The 19,669-nt window shown below is 64.7% G+C and overlaps 2 protein-coding genes and 1 long non-coding RNA gene across 9 annotated transcripts in view; 2 read left to right on the forward strand and 1 right to left on the reverse strand.

The window, feature by feature from the left end:
- MMP9 (matrix metallopeptidase 9) overlaps positions 1-1,418 on the forward strand; it is a 28,117-nt gene extending 26,699 nt beyond the window's left edge. For all 6 annotated transcript variants that reach the window (XR_006172691.2, XM_005304833.5, XM_005304832.5 and 3 more), the window contains one exon: positions 501-1,418. Coding sequence is in view for 5 of the 6 variants with exons in the window: in XM_005304833.5 (XP_005304890.2) it covers positions 501-610 (110 nt within the window). In the remaining variant the exon portion in view is untranslated. The remainder of the gene's footprint in view (positions 1-500) is intronic.
- Positions 1,419-4,891: 3,473 nt separating this feature from the next.
- SLC12A5 (solute carrier family 12 member 5) overlaps positions 4,892-19,669 on the forward strand; it is a 103,602-nt gene continuing 88,824 nt past the window's right edge. For both annotated transcript variants that reach the window (XM_005304829.4, XM_065566385.1), the window contains exon 1: positions 4,892-5,055. In XM_005304829.4, coding sequence (XP_005304886.1) covers positions 4,917-5,055 — 139 coding nt within the window. In that variant the 5' untranslated portion in view covers positions 4,892-4,916. The remainder of the gene's footprint in view (positions 5,056-19,669) is intronic.
- On the reverse strand, positions 9,246-17,513 carry LOC135975105 (uncharacterized). Its single transcript, XR_010592136.1, has 2 exons — positions 17,308-17,513; positions 9,246-9,683 (listed from the first exon to the last, which is right to left on the reverse strand). It is a non-coding gene; the product is annotated as an uncharacterized LOC135975105 (long non-coding RNA).

Raw genomic sequence — 19,669 nt, forward strand, 5'->3', positions numbered from 1 at the left:
CCACCCTCCACCCCCCAGTCTGACCCTCTCCTGGCTCTGGAAGGATCGGCCTGTGCCACGAGCCCAGGGCCGGGGAGTCCTGGGGAGACAGCGCCCCCGACTCTGCCTGAGAGCTGCTGCGCTCCCCACCCAGCACTCTGCTCTTGCCCTTGGGTGCGCTATCCAGGGCCACTGCTCCGGAGTGAAAGGGGGGGCAGGCGGGGCTGGTCTCTGGGGCCCCGTGGCTGGGTGATGGTTCGCTGAGGCCTGGCCTGGTGGCTCCTTGTTGCTGCCATTCGAAGACACTAGAGCCTGTGGCTTCGGAGCCCTTTGGCTGGCTCCAGGAAGGTGCTGGGCCTGGGCCGCACACGCTCTCTGGGGCACTGCCCTGAGCCAGCCGAGCGCTCAGCTGGGCTGGGGAGTGGGGGCTGTGCGTGGCTTCCCCGGAGCCTGGGAGCAGGCAGGTCCCACAGCTCCTCCTTCACGCTAACCCCTTCCCTCTGCATTCCTCCCTGGCCCAGGAAAGTACCACTTCTGCCAGGACCGTTTCTACTGGCGAATGACCCCGCGCTACCAGGTGGAGCGGGTGGGCTACGTGAAATACGACATCCTGAACTGCCCGGAGCAGTAGGGCCCAGGTGGCTTCACCTGCACGAGAGCCAACTGGCGCCTCTCCGCGCCAGCGGCTCGTTCATCCCTGCTCCAGAGCCGGACAGCGCCTCTCCCCGCCAGCGGCTCGTTCATCCCTGCACCAGAACCGGCCCGGCATGGGCCAGCACCTCTCCCCACCAGCCGCTCGTTCATCCTTGCACCAGAGCCGGCCAGCACCTCTCCGCGCCAGTCGCTCTTTCATTCCTGCAGACTCTTGGTTTTTGTTGTTTCGTTCCGTGTGGCAGCCCCAGGCCGGCAGGGGAAGTGGAGGAGTTGGCACGTGGAATCTCTGCCTAGGGCCTGCCTTCCAGCCCCAGGTGGGTCCAGGGAGGGACGGGCCCTGCTTTCCAGAGACTCTGGGCAGCAGCTCTAATGGGACAGGGCAAACGAGATCTAGAGGCGACAGCCTCTGGGAGCTGTAATATCCTGGTCCCTCAGCGCCAGCTGCATCCTGGGTGGGGTGGGGGGAACAGGATGCTTTAGCTAAAGGCTCTTGTCCCTGGCCCGGGTCTCTGCGGGTGGCGGCCCCCGCCTGCGTGTGCTGCACGGATTGGTTTGCCTGGTGCAAACTGCTCAGAGATTTGTAAGCGACTTTGTCTTTTTCCGAAGTTGATTAAGTCCGTGTCTGTCTGTCTGGGTTTGCTCAGGAGCTGGTGTCCGCGCACTGGGGGCCTGGCGGGTGCCACCGGCCTCAGTGGGCGCAGGGAGTGCTGGGCACGGCCCTCGCTCTCTCTCCTGCTGCCATTTTTGTACCGTGCAAATTTTTAATAAAGAGAATCCTGGAGAAACATGGTGTGTGGTGCTGCTCTGTCTGTCCATCCATCCACCCAGAGCTGGCTGGGGGCAGGCACCAGGGAGGGCGGGGGCTGGGAGAGTGTCTCCCGTGTCCTGGGGCCGGGGCTTCCAGACCTCTCCTCTCCGGCACCATGGTCCCCCTGCGGTGGGGGGATGCAGAGAGTGCAGGGAGTGTTGGTGTGGGGCTGGGGGCTGCACCACAGGTGAAGGTGGCATGTTGCTGTGGGGAGGTGGATGGGGATGGCCTAGAGATGGGGCAGGGGTGGGGGGCCATGGTGGGGGCTGCAGCATGGCCACCCCAAGCATCCCCAGCTCAGGAGAGACTCCAGAAGCTCCTGCAATTGGCCTAAAAATCAAGAGATTCACCCCAAATCACCAGGGTTTATTTTCTCATTGGCTGTTGAGGGTTGTTCGCCCCTCCCCCCCCCAATCTCTGCCCGATCGTTTCAGGGTCACAGTTCAGCTCCGCTGGGCATCCAGCCCAGCTCAGAGGGACTCTACCCAACATCGCAGAGTGTCGCCCTCCCAGCACCATCCCGACACCAGCCCTCTCCCGTCCTCCCGTCTGCCATGCTCCTCTAACGTCTCCTGGTGCCCCTGCCCCCCGGTTTTATTCCTTCCCGCCTGCCCCTGCATGCTCCCTGTCTCCTGGTGCAGGGACGGCATCCCAGCCGCATGGATCTCCGCCCGCCCGCACTGCACAGGAAATTGGCCTGGAGGGTTTCAAAGTTCTAGCAGGCCTGAGACCCCGACCCGTCTGCAGCCGCCGTGCCCTGGCTGGGGGTGACATGTTCAGAGTGACCCAAGGGGCACAGGGTGAATCGCTATCACCTGCTCACAGTGCGAGGGAACCACCGGGGGAAACTCGCCCACCAGCGCCTCGCTTCGGGCTCCGCAAGCCCCACTCCTTCCTTCTGCTGGCTGCCAATCTGCAGCCCAGCCCTTAGGCTCCCGGAGTGAGTCCTTGGAGCAGAGCAGAGTTCTCTGGTCTAGAGTCTGACTGTCCCCACGCGGCTGGGCTGGGGCGGTCGTTCTCACGGGCTCTCGCTGCGGGGAGCTCTGAGTGCCACCCCAGGCACCAGCGTCACCCCCTGCAGCTTTGGCCACAATAGTCTACGATCCGAGGGGAGCCGTGTTAGTCTGAATCTGTAAAAAGCAACAGAGGGCCCGGTGGCACCTTTGAGACTAACAGGAGTATTGGAGTGTCACGGAGTGTGGGGGAACTCAGGGCCCTGCACCCCCGGCTTCCTGCGATTCACTATGACTCTCAGCCAGCCAGTAAAGCAGAAGGTTTATTTGGATGACAGGAACACAGTCCAAGACAGGTCTTGCAGGCACAGACAACAGGACCCCCCTCAGTTAGGTCCATCTTGGGGTCCCAGGGCGCCCCAGCCCCCTTGGGAGGTCAGAGCCATCTCTGCCTCCCAGCCATCTCACCAGCCAGCTTCCAAAACCCTGCCCTCGGCGACCCCTCCCACAGCCTTTGTTCAGTTTCCCGGGCCAAGGTGTCACCTGGCCTCCAACCCCTTCCTGGGTTCTCATGTTACATGCTCAGGTATTCTCCTTCGGGCAGACTCCCATCCCCCGATGCAGACTATCCCAGCCACACTCCCCTGTCAGCATTCACACACCACAGTAAGAACAGGCCCAGTTCGTCACATGGAGCATCAGCTCTCGGGGTTAAGAACCTCCCGTCTTCCGCTGCGGACCAGCAGTAGCCAGCCTGCCGGGACGGCGGCTCCTTGGTGCCCTCTAGAGGTGAAGCAGGAGGATTAAGGCTGTGCTGCTAGGGGCTGCCAGGCTTATTTGCATATGGTGTTCTCTGCCTCCCCCTATGGGTGATAGGGGAAAGTTGAGGGCTGATGTGATTTGCATACTCATCAGAGAGGCATGGCCAGATGCACAACGCTGCCCCAGCCGCACGTCCCTCCCTTGCACCCTCTGGAGCTGGGTAAATTTTGCTCCAGGGCCAGAGGGCTCTTAGTGGGGGTCCAGAGTGAGCAGCCAGGGGGCTGAATTGGTGGGGAATGCAGCCACCCTCAGCAGGAAGCCAGTGGTCCCAGCTTTGGTCTCAGGACCCGAGTCTCCTCAGAGTAGGATGGTTAGTAGAGTGTTAGGGGTGGCTGGGGGCTGGTGCCTGGGAGCAGGTAGAGTGGGGCCTGGATGTTCCAGTAGAAGGTGTTGCTCCAAGCTCGATGTAGGTGTTTGGGGAGAAAAAGGAGGTTGTACTTGCCCCTGGGGCAGTTCATATGGACCAGCAAGGTGGGGGTGGGGCCCTGAGTAGAGAATAAGGCTGAGATGGGGGAAGGGGAAGGTTTGCAGAACAGAGAAGTCAGGCTGAGGCTCCGAGGTGCTCGTGCACCCCACATGGGCCTGGGAGGTCTCATCCTCTTGGCCCTGGGGTGAGGGCCTTCAGGCCTGTGCCCGCTGATCACCACGCAGCTGGTGCTCTGCTCAGTCTTGGCTGCAGAGCAAACGGGTGCGAAGGCTCTGGGGGCAAATCCCTGCCCCACACCAGTCCCGTGGAGTCACCTCCTCTCACACACACGCCCCGCTCGTGTCTTGCAAAGTCCCTTTATGGAAACCCGGCCAATGGCGTCCTTGATGTCACACTGTCACCATGGAGACAGATGCTGCCACAAATGCAGGCGCATCTCCACTCTGCTGAGCCCTCTCCCACTGGCCTCCCCCCACCCAGGCATTACAGACACGTGGCCCAAGGGGCCCAGTCAGGACTGGGGGTTTCCTGGCGACGTTGGGCAAATGAGAGTGGAGCCTGGGCATCTCTGCCCCCCTCCGCTGCCCAGCTGGGGTTAATCTGTCCCTCATGCACCATGCGGGGCGGGATGGGGCTGGAGCTGTAATTCCAGAACTCACCCTGGCCCTGGGACCACCTAACGAGCAAAATGCCGCAAGCCAGGCCCTGTCCCCCAGCCCAACGGAGAAGAGCTGAATCGTGAGCGGCCTCGGGGAGCCCCTGAGCCGGTGGGTTGGACCCTCTCCACTGACCCCCCCGAGCCATGGCTGCCCCACTTGCCTCCTTGTTGCCTCCCACCCCGCCCCCTGCTCCAGCTGCTGAGCTCCTTGCCCTGACCGCGCCTGCAGTGCCCAGCAGGGCTGGCTGGTGGGGAAGTCCAGGCCATGGGGCACTGCGGAGCCCGACGCCAGGCCCTGCCCAGACACGGCGGGTGCTGCTGCTCTAGCTTGGACCCCTCAGCAGGGCTGCGGGAGCCCTGGGAAGTCTGGCTTGGCTCTGGCCGGGGAGCCTGGGGCCCGGGGGATGGCTGGGCTGTGTGGCTCCTGAGCGCAGGCTCCGCGGTCCCCGTGGGGATGGCAGTGCCGGGGCCTGTGCAGAACAGCGCCAGGAGGGCACTAGGACCTTGGCAGCGGCTGAGGGAGAGCCGCTCTGTCTCTTCAGCCGGTGCCTCGGCAGCCACTTGTGGAGACGAGAGGCTGGAGCCAGCGAAGCGCTCGCCGGCCACTGCTGGGGCATGAGCCAGAGGTTCACCGTCACGGCCCTGCCCCGGGAGGAGGGGGCCCCCTGCCAAGAGGCAGCTGCCGCTCTCCATGGAGATGCCGCCCCCCTGCAAGGGGCCCAGCCTGGCAGCCTCTCCCGAGAAGACAGCAAAGGTAAGTGATGCTCGGCGGGCACGGTGCGGGCACCCTGGGGCAGCACAGAGGGGCTGGCTGCTACAGTGACCTGCCAGGAGCCCTCCCGGTGGGGGGCAGGGACGAGGCTGGGGTGGGGTGGGCGGGGCTGGCTGCCCCACTGGGGCAGTGGGGCAGCGGGCTGCATCAGCAGCCATGTCTGAGAGGAGCCGGGTTCCTGAGGCCTGTGACTGGCACCTGACTGGGCTCTGGCCCTGGCAGCCTTTGATGTGGCCTGGCCGGTGGCTTGGAGCAAAAGTTGCTGCTGTGACTGGAAAGAGGGAAAGTGCCTGTGGGTCCCGTGGGGGCTGGGCTCCGCTCTGGGGAAGGGCGGTAGGCAGGGAGATGGCTGGTTGCCCTGGGTAACCTTTGGCTCTCTCCAGAGGAGCCGGGCACTAGTTGCCTTCCATCCCTGCCCGCTGGGGGCAGGGACCCGCCTGACTGGGCCTGGCTCCTCTCAGCTGAACCGGGAGCCGCCTGCCCAGGAGCTGGGATGGGCACAGGGTCCGAGGAATGTGCTGGGGGGGGGGGCGCTGCAGCACCTGTCCAGCCCCTTGCACACGCAGCACCCGGCGGGGCTCCTGGCCCCCTGCTGAATGGTGACTCTGCAGGGGAAAACCCACCACGGGCAGCGCCCGCTGGCCCCAGCCAGGGCTCTTGAGAGCGAGAGACTCCGGGCAGCAGCCAGACACATGAACTTCTCCACACAGCCAAACCAGCGCCCCTCACTCCCGACCTGCAGCCCCCCACAGCCCTGCGGGTGCCCCCGAGTCCCGACCTGCAGCCCCCTTAGCCCAGCCCTGGGCTCCCCCCACCGCCCTGCTGGTGCCCCCCAGTCCAGCCCCCGCTATTCACTTCTAGGACTTGGACTCCATGTCCTTCAGCTCACACACATCCCATAGTCAGCCATGGGCCCAGCGTGCTGACTGTGCCGCTTGAGCCTCCCGATAGTGGAGGGTGAGACCATGACAAACTGTGGCCCTCAACCAGCCTGCGTCTGCCTGGGGAGGCGGTGGGTCAGATGTCCAGCCTGCCACCCCCTCCACTGGCTGCCATTTTGCCCGTCTTTGGGAGCAGAGAACAGCCTGGGCGGCATTTGGCTTCTGTGCATGACTTTGACTTGAGCCTGGCAGTTAATGGTTGGTGGTTAGAGTGTCTGTCAGGGTCTGTGTGGGAAGTCGGAGCTGTGGCATCCTGGGTGTGCGCGTGTGCATGGGACGTCCTGGCTGTGTGTGCATGTGTGTGTGTGTGTGCATGGGACGTCCTGGCTGTGTGCGCACGTGTGTGTGTGTGCATGGGACGTCCTGGCTGTGTGCGCACGTGTGTGTGTGTGTGCGTGGGACGTCCTGGCTGTGTGTGCATGTGTGTGTGTGTGTGCATGGGACGTCCTGGCTGTGTGCGCACGTGTGTGTGCGTGTGCGTGGGACGTCCTGGCTGTGTGCGCACGTGTGTGTGCGTGTGCGTGGGATGTCCTGGCTGTGTGCACACGTGTGTGTGTGTGTGCATGGGACATCCTGGCTGTGTGCGCACGTGTGTGTGTGTGTGTGTGTGCATGGGACGTCCTGGCTGTGTGTGTGCACGTGTGTGTGCGTGTGCATGGGACGTCCTGGCTGTGTGTGCACATGTGTGTGCGTGTGTGCATGGGACGTCCTGGCTGTGTGCGCACGTGTGTGCATGGGACGTCCTGGCTGTGTGTGCACGTGTGTGTGCGTGTGCATGGGACATCCTGGCTGTGTGCGTGCACGTGTGTGTGCGTGTGCATGGGACGTCCTGGCTGTGTGTGCCCCCATGGGTGTGAGTGTGACGTCCTGGCTGTGTGCGTGCACATGTGAGCCCTTCTGTGACGCCCTGGGTCTACGTGCACGTGGGCATGTGCCCCCGTGAGTCCTGGCTCTGCGTGTAGCCCACAGAGGAAAGGCACTGGCTGGTGCTGCCAGCTGCGGGCGCTCGCGGAGGCCTGTTCTGGGGAGAGGACGGGGTTCTAGTCCTGGCCCCGTCCCAGGGAGCTTTGCACAGTACATGTCTGGCTGGTGCAGTGCGTGGTGTGCCCCGCGTTAGAGGGTGATGCAGGTGGCAGTGAGGGGCAGGGACTTGCTCAGGCTCACCAGGCTGAGAAGCCGGCAGTGCTGGGATCGTCCCAGTCTGGCCGGAGTGGGGCCTATGCTGGGGGGGTCTCCGTGCCGGAAGGGCTGCCAGCTCCTGCACAGGGCTCAGCATTTGGCCCCTGGGAGCAGGGAGTGCTGCGCTCCCCCTCCGGGCTTGCATGGCTCCGGACCCTGGGCTGGAGCGAGGCAGTTCCCCATGCACAGCGTGACCCAGAGCACAGGGCTCTTGGCTGAGTATCCGGCCCTGTCACTGGAGCCGTATCGATCTCAGAAACCCAGGGGGCTGCGCCTCGCCCGCTGCGTCGGAGCTGTGAGTTGTGCCTTCTCCAAGGGCACCTGGCGGAGACGTCTGCAGGGCGCCTGGTGAATCTGGCCCCGCGCGGCAGGGCCGAGGGGCTCAGAGCAGAGACGCGCGGGTATTTTGGATCCGGGCTGGGTGGGTATGTGCTGGGGGTTGAGTCAGGGCCGGCTCTAGGATTTTTGCCGCCCAAAGCAAAAACAATTTTGGCCGCCCCCCACCTTATTTAATTACCCCACCCCCGGCCCCGCCTCAACTCCGCCCCTTCCCCAAATCCCCAGCCCTGCCTCCTCCCCACAGGATCTCAAGCCTAGGAAGGACGGAGGGAGGGAGGGGGAGAAGCGGCGCCCGCACCGCGGCCACTCGGAGTCTCCCCCCCTCCCAGGTTTGAGAGCCTGGGAGGGAGGGGGAGCAGCAGCGCGCGAATCAGCTGTTTCGCGCGCCATGGCAGCAGCAGCGGAGGTGAGCTAGGGCGGCCGGGGCACATTTTTAGGGGCGGCATTCTGGCGCCGGCCATGCCGCCCCTAAAAATGTGCCTCCCCAAGCACCAGCTTGTTTTGCTGGTGCCTAGAGCCGGCCCTGGGTTGAGTGGTTTTGGGGCTGGGGGCGGGGTTGTCACATGCCTGGAGCTGTGGGTGTGCGGCTTGTGTTGTGTGGCCCGTGGACCTGTCCCCTGTGCTCTGGCCTGGGCACGGTGCCAGTGCCGGCCCGGCAGGGCGTGGGCAGGTTGCACTGGCCGAGGAGATGGGGCTGAGATGGAGGCGAGAGCCCTGGGGAGCGACCGAGAGGCTGGAAGGCGCCAGCTCTGCTGGGGGACCTGCCCCCATGCCAAGGGGACTCACTGGGAGGGGGAGGGGACTGGAGCCCCTGGCCGGGCTGAGGTTAACAATACAGCCCTGCCTGGCACCCCAAAGGAGCCCAGTGGGCTGGGGCAGAGCAAAGGGGGTTGTGGGGGTCAGTGCTAGGGTTGGGAGTAGAAGGGAAGTCAATGCTGAGATTTGGGGGTCACAGGGAGGTCAGTGTCAGGGTTTGGGGGCCATGGGTCAGGGCAGGGGTTGGTGGTTTGGGGGCTGTGGGGGTCGGGTGGCTGTGCAGGGGTTGGGGGTCTGGGCAGGGGTTGGGGGCTGTGGGGGTTAGGTTGGGAGTGTAGGGGGTTGGCGGTTGGGGGTCTGGGCAGGGGTTGGGGGTCTGGGTTGGGGGTCAGGGGAGCTCGCTTGCTGGAGCTCGGTTCCCTGCGGGCTGGGGCAGCTCGGGGCTCGGAGCCTGTCGCTGGGTAAATGCTGGGCAGGGGGCGCCCTCTGCTGGCCGCTGCGGGAAGTGCCGGGACTGTCCCCGGAGCCGGGCGCTGGGCGGGAGCTGTGCCCTAGACCCATAGGGTTAGACGAGACCCCAAGGTCTGACCCATCCCAGACAGACGGCTCCAGCCTCCTTTTGAAAACCTCCCATGAAGGAGCCTCCCCCTCCCCAGGCGTCTGTCCCATTGTCCGACTGTTCTTATAGCGGGGAAGTTTTTCCTGAGTGTCACGGGCTCACAGATTGTGCCCACTCGTGGCCCCGTGCGGTCCGTGCGGGGACCCCTTTCAGTGAGACAGCCCTTCTTGGGGGTCCACTCTCTCCCGGGGTCAGTTCCCTCCACCTCCTGGACCCGCACCTCTCTGAGCCTTAGCATGTCTGTCTCTGCCGTGGGCCCGCTCAGGGAGTCCCCTCACTCTGGACCGCCGGGGACAATGCAACCCTGTTCTCTAGCCCGGAGCGACTCTCAGCCAGTGTAACACAGGAGGGTTTATTGAGCGTCTGAACCCAGCACAGGAAACTCTCAGGCCTCAGGCCAGGCCTCCCTCAGCCCAGCACATCCCAGTCCCCCTGCATCCAGGTGGGCTCTGCCTGCTCCCCCTCTCCAGCCCAGAGCCCCCCTGCTTCCCAGCTGGGCATCTGATATCACCGGCCCCAGGCCCCGCCTCTGTCCATTGTCTTCTCTCCAGGTAAACGGGATCATAAACTGGGTCGCCTGGGCCTCGTCTCCTCTCAGCCCTCCTCTGGCAGCTGGTCAGGTCACTGGGGTCGTCTCTTTACAGCCCATTGTCCCCCCCACTCGCCAGAACCGGCTGCGACTCCTGAGCTGGGTCTCCAGGTCGCCAGGTCACCCGTTGCTGGGGTCTCCATCCTCCAGGCCATTGGCTGGGGTCCCAAGTTCCCTCTCCGGTCCTCTGTAACAACAAACTCCCTCTGCATGCAAACCATTGGAAAAACAAGGAAAAAACAAGACAATCTCCCACTTTGTCACATCTCTCCCCCCTTCGAGGCTGAATGGAGCAGGGTCCCTTAGCCAGTGACCTGGGGAAGTTCAGGGCCCCCACCCCGTGGTACAGCGTCGGCTATAACATTGGCCCTCCCCCTCACATGGACCACCTGAGATTTCATCTAAATCTGCTGCGCTGCAGTTTGATCCCATCGCCTCCTGTCCTGCCCTCGGTGGCCAGAGAGAACGGCTTTTCTCCAGCTTTTCTGTGACAGCCTTTCAGGTATCTGAGGACCGCTATCATGTCCCCCTTCTGTCCCCCCGACTAATGCCTGGCCCCTCTGGCTGCTAGACCATGTGCCCCACGCTAGAGGTTCCTGCTTTGACTTTGACAGGTGCCAGGTCTGGTCCCGCAGCCCCATCCTGGTGGTACCTGCCGCTGTGTTGTCTGTAATGCTAGACCAGGCCCTGCACCCCGCAGCACAAGAGCCCTGCTGCCTCACACAGGGTGACCTGTGGGCGGGGGGTGTTCCTGTGGGGCTGCCCCACGGAGAGGCCAGCAGCTGCTACCCGCCCGCCCCCCGCCGCTCCGCTAGCTGCAGTGGACGAGGTCAGTGCTGGGACAGTGACGGTTTAGGGTCCAGCCCTGCTGATGAGCTGTGCGCTGTAGAACCGCTGACCCCGAGGGCGCCGAGATCATGAGGTGTTAACCCGAGTACTTCCGGCCTTGCTCTGCCACTGCGTCACTGAGGCCCACGGGCCGTGCTCAGGCCACCTTTCCCAGACTGTCTTTGCAGCCATAAGGGCTAGAAACTTGCTGCTCATTACAACTGGAAGCTGAGATTCTCCTGCTCACTTGACTCCAGGAGCGACGCCGATGTGATTGTTAGAGCTGTTGTCAGGGCTAAGGGAGGGGCCTGCAGCAGGTGTGGGGTGCCAAGCCTCGGCAGTGGTGTTACCAGCTGTGGTAATGGGAGCTGCCCCTTTAAGAGCAAATGGAGCAGGTGTCTGTGGCCAGAGAGGGGGAACCCACCCTGGCTGTTCCAGACAGCAGCCCGCTCCCCTGCCAGCTCAGCGGGGTTCACAGCGGTTCCACGCTCGGGGGCCCCTCTGGGGTTGGTGGGGCCCAGTTCCAGCTTCCTACCCGCTGCCCCCCACGCTCTACACCAGACTGTGACCAGGCAGGGCCGCCCTCTCACCGGGCAGCACCTGGAACAACGGGTCAGCGGGACCAAACCCGCCGTGTGCCCTATGAACGTGAGCGAGCTGTAGCACAAGCTGTCGCACGCACACGGGCACACTCAATGCACAAACACAGAGTGCACAACATAACGCACATGCACACCCACAGTACACATGCTCATACAACACACAATGCAGCCATGCACACACTCATTCAGCGCACACACCCACACACTCGGGGGCTCAGAAATCACAGCCCAAGAGCATGCCTGGGACTGGTGATTTCTGGCCTCGGGCTGGCGGTGCTGGAGAGCGGCTTGAGGGTCCCTGCCCCGGCCCAGCCCAGAGGGGCCGGCTCCTGCCTGCTCCCCGACTGTGAGAGCTGGAGCCTCCTTCCCTGGCCACCAGGGGTCACCCTTGGCCACATGCAGCCTGCGACCCCATCTGGCCAGGCTGGAGCTGGGCTGGGGGGAGCCACTTGCTGCCCTGCCCTGAGCCCCCCACTCACCCCTCCTCAGGGCATCTTTCCTCCCACAGGGCCTGGGGTTGTACTGGAGGGGCAGTGGCCGGGCCTAGCCATCTGTGTGGGGGCGACAGAGCCATGGGGGGAAGGGGCCAGTCTGGGGGTGTCTCTGGGATCCCTTAGGGGTGATGTGCAGGATCCCCTCTCTGGCCCCACATGGGGCGGGGAGCAAAGGGCTGCAAATGCAAAGCAATTCCCCAGGCACCTGCTTCACTGCCCTCCCTGCCCCGCACCCCCGTCATGCCATTTCCTGCACCCCCAGCCCTCTCCCTGCACCCTGACCCCATCCCCTTTCTGCACCCCCAGCTCTCTCCCTACACCCTGATCCCACCCCCTCCCTGCACCCCCAGCCCTTTCCCTGCACCCGCACCCCACCCCCTCCCTGCACCTGCACACCCAGTCCTCTCCCTACACCCTGACCCCACCCTGCACCCCCAGCTCCCTGCACCCACATCCCACCACCTCCCTGCACCCCCAGCCCTCTCCCTGCACCCTGACCCCAGCTCCCTCCCTGCACCCCATCCCCTCCCTGCACCTGCACCCCCAGCCCTCTCCCTACACCCTGACCCCACCACCTCCCTACACCCCAGCCCTCTCCCTGCACCCTGACCCCAGCTCCCTCCCTGCACCCCAAGCTCCTTCCCTGCACCTGCACCCCAGCCCTCTCCCTGCACCCGCACCCCATCCCCTCCCTGCACCTGCACCCCCAGCCCTCTCCCTACACCCTGACCCCACCACCTCCCTGCACCCCAGCCCTCTTCCTGCACCCTGACCCCAGCTCCCTCCCTGCACCCCCAGCTCCTTCCCTGCACCTGCACCCCCAGCCCTCTCCCTGCACCCGTACCCCACCCCCTCCCTGCACCTGCACCCCCAGCCCTCTCCCTACACCCTGACCCCACCACCTCCCTGCACCCCAGCCCTCTTCCTGCACCCTGACCCCAGCTCCTTCCCTGCACCTGCACCTGCACCCCCAGCCCTCTCTCTGCATCCTAAGCCCCCCAGCTCCCTCCCTGCACCCGCACCGCACCACCTCCCTGCACCCTCAGCCCTCTCCCTGGATCCCCAGTCCTCTCCCTGCACCCTGACCCCATCCTGCACCCCACCCCCTCCCTGCACCCCCAGTCCTCTCTATCCCGATCTCTCTGCACTTCCCCTCCCCCTGCAGTTCCCTCCTTTCCCCTTGCCCTTAACTCTCTGTCCCCCCGGTGCACTCAGCACCCCCCTGTCCCTACCCCCCTCCGGCAACTGCTCGTGTCCATGCCCCGTGAGCTGGGCACCGCTGCCTGCAGCTGCTGTGGGTTTTCCCAACACAGATGAGCCCAGAACTGCCTCAGGCCAGGGGCTGCAGCACTCTGGGGTGGGGGTGAGTCCAGAAGGACCCCTCCCCCCCGAGGCTCCAACCTACCATGGGGTTACCCTTGGGCACAGACACACCTGGCTCAGTGTCCCCTCCCCACATCTCTTCTTGGGGCCTGGGTGGCATGGGGCAGGGCTGCAATGGGCGGGGGGACTGTGCCAGGGAATGTGGGGGCTGGGCAGGGCTGAGCTGGGGAAGGGGGGCTGTGATGTGGGGCTGGGCAGGGCTGTTCCAGGCAGGGGGGGTGACCATGTGGGGGGCGCTGTGCAGATCAGGGGCAGGCGGTGGCCTGGGTCACAGCGGCCGTCCGGGCAGAGGGGAGGAGCTGGTTTAGCACATGCTGTGTGGGGCTCGGGCGAGGCCCCTCCTCGGGTGCTGAGGGGTTGGTTCAGTGCCCCACAGAGCAGTGAGTCGCCTGCTATTTGTCCTCCCTCCACACCCCGGCCTGCATGGGAGATTTTGCCAGGCCCAGCCAGGACTGCAGGGATCCCGCTCTTGGTAGGCTCCTTAGTGGGGCCTGATTAACACCTGCCCCCGTCCTGCTGCTCCCTGTCCCTGGCGCAGGGGCAGATCGGGGCCCGATGGAGGGGCAGGGTTACCCCCTCTCCCCTCCTCCCTTGGCGGCCGGGGGAGATTCTCAGATTCAAAGTGATTCTTAAAATAAAGCCTTGAACTAGTTGCTGGAGGCTGCCCACCCCAGCAAGGACCTGGTTGCTGTGGCAACCCCTGACTCCGCTTGGGGGGGGGTTGAGCTCCGTGACTGGCATATTCCTGGCTTGGGACATGGTGCCAAGGGGCCCAGCTGGTGTGGGGGGCGGGAAGCAGGGCTGCGCCATGGGGCGGGTGTGGGTCCTGTGCACCATGGATCCAGAACGTCTCGCCGGGGGTGGGAGCCGGACTCTGCTGGGCAGGGAGGGGGCTGGGCAGTGACTGGAGGGTGCCCAATCCAATGCCCATCCTGTCCACCCAACCTGAGGGAGCCCTAGGCCCAGTCTCCTGCATGTGCCTTCCACCCCCCATGATTCCCGCCCCACGCCAGCCTTGGGTTTGCTAGACTCACCGTAGCCAGCCTGGCTTGTTCCTGACCCAGCCCCATGGCATGGGCAGCCCCTGCTCCCCGCTGCGCTGCTATGGGGGGGCAGGCAAGATGTGTGGGGAGGCTCGTGGGGGTTCAGGGCAGGTGGGCGAGGGTGTGTGGTAGCATAGGGGGAGGCAAAGCCCCGGGCACAGGTGGTGGTGACACACAAACGTGGTTTACGGAAAAGATGGTCAAATACAGCCGTGGCACCATGGAAATCTCCATGGTACCAAACTGGATAAGGAGACTCTCTTGTTTCCATGGAAACCAGGCCCAGTGTCATTTCTCTCGCGCTGTTCCCTAATGTTATTGGGATCATTTGAGCTGTTCGCCAGCCCTGTGGCGGGGGAGGGGTCTGTGCTGTCCAGAGTGGGGCGGGGGCTGCTAGGCACAGAGCTGGGCCAGCTGGAGGGGATGCTGCATCGGCATCCCCCGGGGGGCTGGGTGACAGGGCTCCGTTGCTCGGGGTTGGGGTTGCCGGTGGTTACCATGGAGACGTGCTGTGTGCCTGTCAGGGGAATCTGCCTACCTCTCTTGGTGGTGCTTGGCCGGGGGGAGCGTGAGGCTGAGCCAGGGGAGGGCAGAGGGCTGGGATGCAGGCAGCTCCTCCCCCACCTGAGCAGGTCCCCCCCATTAGCTGCCCCGTGCCTGTCCCCTGCTCAGAGAGGGGGGCCCTGCCGCACGGGTAGGGGAATCGGAGCTGGGCACCGCATGTGAGGCAGGGGGTCAGGTGAGCAGGGCACACGAGGCGCAAACCCCAAACCCAGGGACACTCCTGCCCCAGGCAGGCAGAGTCCTCCTCCGTCAGAGCCCTGTGCCGTAACCAGGTCTGATACAAAGTGCCCTGTTGTGGCGTTAGGGGGCGCTGTGCTGCAGGCAGTGGGGCAGGGCGCAGCAGGGGGCGCTGTGCTGCGGGTGGTGGGGCAGGGCGCAGCAGGGGGCGCTGTGCTGTGGGGTGGCGGCAGTTGGGCAGGGCGCAGCAGGGGGCGCTGTGCTGCAGGCAGTGGGGCCGTGCTCAGCAGGGGGCGCTGTGCTGCGCGGTGGCGGCAGTGGGGCAGGGCGCAGCAGGGGGCGCTGTGCTGCAGGCAGTGGGGCAGGGCGCAGCAGGGGGCGCTGTGCTGCAGGCAGTGGGGCCGTGCTCAGCAGGGGGCGCTGTGCTGCGGGTGGCGGCAGTGGGGCAGGGCGCAGCAGGGGGCGCTGTGCTGCAGGCAGTGGGGCCGTGCTCAGCAGGGGGCGCTGTGCTGCGCGGTGGCGGCAGTGGGGCAGGGCGCAGCAGGGGGCGCTGTGCTGCAGGCAGTGGGGCAGGGCGCAGCAGGGGGCGCTGTGCTGCAGACAGTGGGGCAGGGCTCAGGAGGGGGTGCTGTGCTGCAGGCAGTGGGGCAGGGCGCAGCAGGGGGCGCTGTGCTGCGGGGTGGTGGCAATGGGGCAGGGCTCAGTAGGGGGTGCTGTGCTGCGGTTGGCGGGGCAGGGCTCAGCAGGGGGCGCTGTGCTGCAGGCAGTGGGGCAGGGCTCAGCAGGGGGCGCTGTGCTGCAGGCAGTGGGGCAGGGCGCAGCAGGGGGCGCTGTGCTCAGCAGGGGGCGCTGTGCTGCAGGCAGTGGGGCAGGGTGCAGCAGGGGGCGCTGTGCTGCAGGCAGTGGGGCAGGGCGCAGCAGGGGGCGCTGTGCTGCAGGCAGTGGTGCAGGGCGCAGTAGGGGCGCTGTGCTGAGCTGCAGGGAAAGGGATCAGCTCTGGCATCTGGAAGGAAGGGGGCTGGGGGCGAGGGGACTGGCCGGGGCAGCACTCAGGCAGGTGCCAGCTTTGGTGCCCCCATGAGCAGATCCTGCCCTGCAGCAGCTGGGGGGCAAGGGGCCTGACTGGCCTGTGGGGCCCTTGTGGGGAGGGGCCTGGCCTGGGGGGAACGGGGGGCTGCCCTGGGGTTCCCTGCCGATGGGCCCGTTCTGACTGATTCTGCGACACTTGGGGAGAATCCGGGGAAAAGCCAGCGCCCTGCTTCGGCAGGGGGCTCCCAGGCAGGCTGGCGGAGGGGGGGGCAGCTGGGTGCCCCATAATCCCCCCAGACCTGCTGAGCTGCGACTCCTCCCTGCTCCCAGCTGTCCGGAGATTTCCCAGTGCCGCCCGCTCCCAGCTGCTGCTGTTCCCATTCCGAGCACGTCCCTGCAGGGCAGCCGCTCTCCACAAGTCACTGCCCGTGTGGTGCGGGCAAGCAGAGCAGGAGGGGGCAGGGCCCAGCCAGCCCCAGGGCAGGGCCGGGAGTACCGGGCTCCCCTGGGATGGGACCTGTCCCCAGCAGGGAGCCTGGGGCCTCCTTTGAAGTGACAGGGACGGGGATTGTGTTGGGCAGGTGGCGCTTGTGGCAGAGGTGAGCTGGCTGCAGTGGGTGCCAGGAGAGCGGCTTTGGGGGGCAGTGCTGAGGCACGGGAAGGACCCCGAGAGCAGCCTAAGGGGCTCAGATTCCCGGAGCCCTGCTTGGACTCTGCCCCTGCCACCTGTCCATGATCCAGGGCACAGCGTCGGCCTAGGCCTTCTCTTACCTCCCAAGGCCCAGGCTGCTCTCTTCACTACTGACCTCCGGTCCCTGCTAGCCCAGCCCTGCCCCCCAGCTCTGCCGGTGCCCCTCACTCCTGACTCGCAGCCCCCTGCCAGTCCAGCCCTGCCCCCCAGCTCTGCCAGTGCCCCACACTCCTGACCCGCAGCCCCTGCTAGCCCAGCCCTGCCCCCCAGCTCTGCCGGTGCCCCTCACTCCCGACCCGCAGCCCTTGCTAGCCCAGCCCTGCCCCCAAGCTCTGCCAGTGCCCCTCACTCCCGACCCGCAGCCCCTGCTAGCCCAGCCCTGCCCCACCCCCCTGCCCTGCCAGTGCCCCTCACTCCGACCCGCAGCCCCTGCTAGTCCAGCCCTGCCCCCCAGCTCTGCCGGTGCCCCTCACTCCCGACCTGCAGCCCCTGCTAGGCCAGCCCTGCCCCCACCAGTTCTGCCGGTGCCCCTCACTCCTGACCCGCAGCCCCTGCTAGCCCAGCCCTGGGCTCTCCTCAGTTCTGCCGGTGCCCCTCACTCCCGACCCGCAGCCACAACCTCCCCTGTGACCCCCTGAGCCCTTGTCTCTGCCCCCAACCCCCTGTGACCCAGGTGCCTTTCATGCTGCCGCCAACTCTCCTCTGGCCCCAGGGGCCCTCTGTGCTGCCCCCCAACCCCCTGTGCTGCCCAGAGCTCTCCATGCTGCCCCTGTGCCTGGGGAGTGCCTCTCACGCAGTTGAAGTTGGTTGCCAGGTGTTGGCCTTGGCTGATCGCAGACTGTCCCCACCTCTAACCTCCCTCTCCTGCGCTGGTGGCAATGACGCCCCATCCCCCGGAAGGGCCGGTGGTGAACTCTGTGTGGGGCGGGGAAGGACCCGGCGCCAGGGTGATTCCTATCACCTGGAACAGGAAACAGCTAAGGATTAATGGCTGCATTACCGTCCGTCCCGGTACCGGCAGGCTGTGCTGATGGTGCAGGGTGGGGGCCCAGGTTGGCCGTCTCTCCCAGCCCCAGCAGGGGTGCTCAGGGTTAATGTCTGTCTGCCTGCAGGCAGCAGAGCCGTGAAGTGGTGAGCTGCACCTCCAATGAGCTGTGGGGCGGGAGCCACTCGGCCCAGTCCCGGCGGGGTTGGTGGGGTCAGGGCCTCTGCGCCAGGGAGACCAGGTTATTAAATTGGAGATTTATTGCCTGTCTCCCCAGCGCACCTGGCGGAACAGAGCGGGCGACACTACCGGAGCAGGCAGCACCACGGCTGTAAATCCGCCCGCCGTCTCCCCTTATCATATGTCTGCAGCAGCACCACCCCCAGTGCCAGCGGCCTGCTGGCCCCACCCCAGCCTCTGCCCTGCCCATGCCCTATGCGCCATCAGGGGGCTGGGATGGGGCCTTGCCGGGCTTTCTGCATGGCAAATGGGGGGAGCCCCAGGCCCTGCTGCTTTTGTACCCGAGAGGCCTACCCCAGGTCTGGTGGGCACCATGATGCTGCCAGCCAGAGCTCGCCTTTCTTGCCCAGCTCTTCCCTCCACGCTGCCAGTGCTGCTGCCTTTGCTGTGCAGGGTCTGGCTGGGGAGACAGAGCAAGGGTGACAAATCCGGATGATATTTTTGGGGTGTGTGTGCCCCGATATTGGGGGGAGGCCCGATAACATTGGGACGCCTGCTCCCCTAGTTCTCACTGGGGCCGGGAGGCTCTCGGTGCTGGCAGGGGCTGGGGAATCAGGAGGTTGCCAGGTCCAGGTCCGTGGCTCTGACAGATCCTGGTTCTTCCCTGTGCTACTGATCCACTGGTGCCAGCGCTGCTGCTGCTCATGGCACCGCGCTGTGGTGAGCGGTGATGGGGGCGGCACTGCCAGCCTGACAGAGCAGGGCAGCGATAGCAGCACCCAGCTGCAGTGGCCAGCCGGGCCCTGTGAGTGTCCAGTTGTCACCCAGAGCAGTGCACATCGCGTGCCATGCTGAGTGTTCCTGCATTGTTCTCCGGGGGGCACCCGATCGGGATCTGCCTGTAGCCCTGGGGGCCTGAGATGTGTGTGAACAGCATGTAACCCACAGGAAACCGCTGCGTCTCACACACGCCCACAGTGACACACGCACACACACTGACACAGTGACACGCACACACTGACACACTGACCCACACATGCGCACTGACACACATGCACACTGACAGCAACATGCACCCGACACATGCACTCTGATAGTAACACACACACACTGACACACGCAGTGACACACATGCACACTGACAGTAGCACACACACACTGACGCACACAGTGACACGCACACTGACACACACACAGACTGACAATAACACACACACACTGACACACACACAGACTGGCAGTGGCACATGCATACACTGACATGCACAGTGATACACACACACAGACTGACACACACACAGTGACACACACACACTGACAGTGGCACACATAGACTGACACATGCACAGTGACACATGCCCAGTGACACACACACAGACGGACACGCACAGTGACACACACACAGACTGGCAGTGACACATACATACACTGACACACAGTGACACACGCACACACGGACACACACACAGACTGACAGTGACACACGCATACACTGACATGCACAGTGACACACACAGACTGACACACGCACAGTGACACATGCCCAGTGACACACACACAGTGACACACTTGGGGGCAGAGTTTGACTCTCACCTAGACTCAGAGCAAACCCTTCCTGACGGGCCAGATGCGGCTGCGTGCACCATATAGCGCAGTGTCACCTGAAGCCAGAGCCCTGTTCCCCTCCCCCATTGTTTGCTGATCTTAAGGGTTGTATCTTGTGACATGAGCTGCAAACTCTGCAGGTAGGGCCTGGCTCTGGGTTGTGTGCAGCACCAGCGTGGCAGGAATAGCCATTACTGACCCTCACCCAACGGCCTCAGGTGCTGCCGCAACACAAAGCCCCCTTAGTGACAACTGTTCCTTCTCCTGGTTCCCGAGCCCCTCACCCGGGTTTCAGATCCACTAGGTGCAGAGCGAGTGGGGGCTGTGAAGTTGCTTGTTGTGCTGAGATGGTTTATAGGCAGTACATGGAGAAGCAATACAATTAGATATACAGAGTGTACAATTGTTAACCAGTGGAACTCACTGCTACAAGATCTTCCTGAGGCCAAGAGCTCAGTAGGGATTTTTAAAGATGGAACATTTGTATAAACAGTGTGGACGGTAATATAAAATAGGATAGGAGTGTCCAGGCTCCCAGCCCTCCTGCTGCAGGGGGCGGTGAACCCCAGATGGCCCAGGCAGGGAGAGACGG

Source organism: Chrysemys picta, chromosome 13 (genome assembly GCF_011386835.1).
Source record: "Chrysemys picta bellii isolate R12L10 chromosome 13, ASM1138683v2, whole genome shotgun sequence".
Lineage (NCBI taxonomy): Eukaryota > Metazoa > Chordata > Testudines > Emydidae > Chrysemys > Chrysemys picta.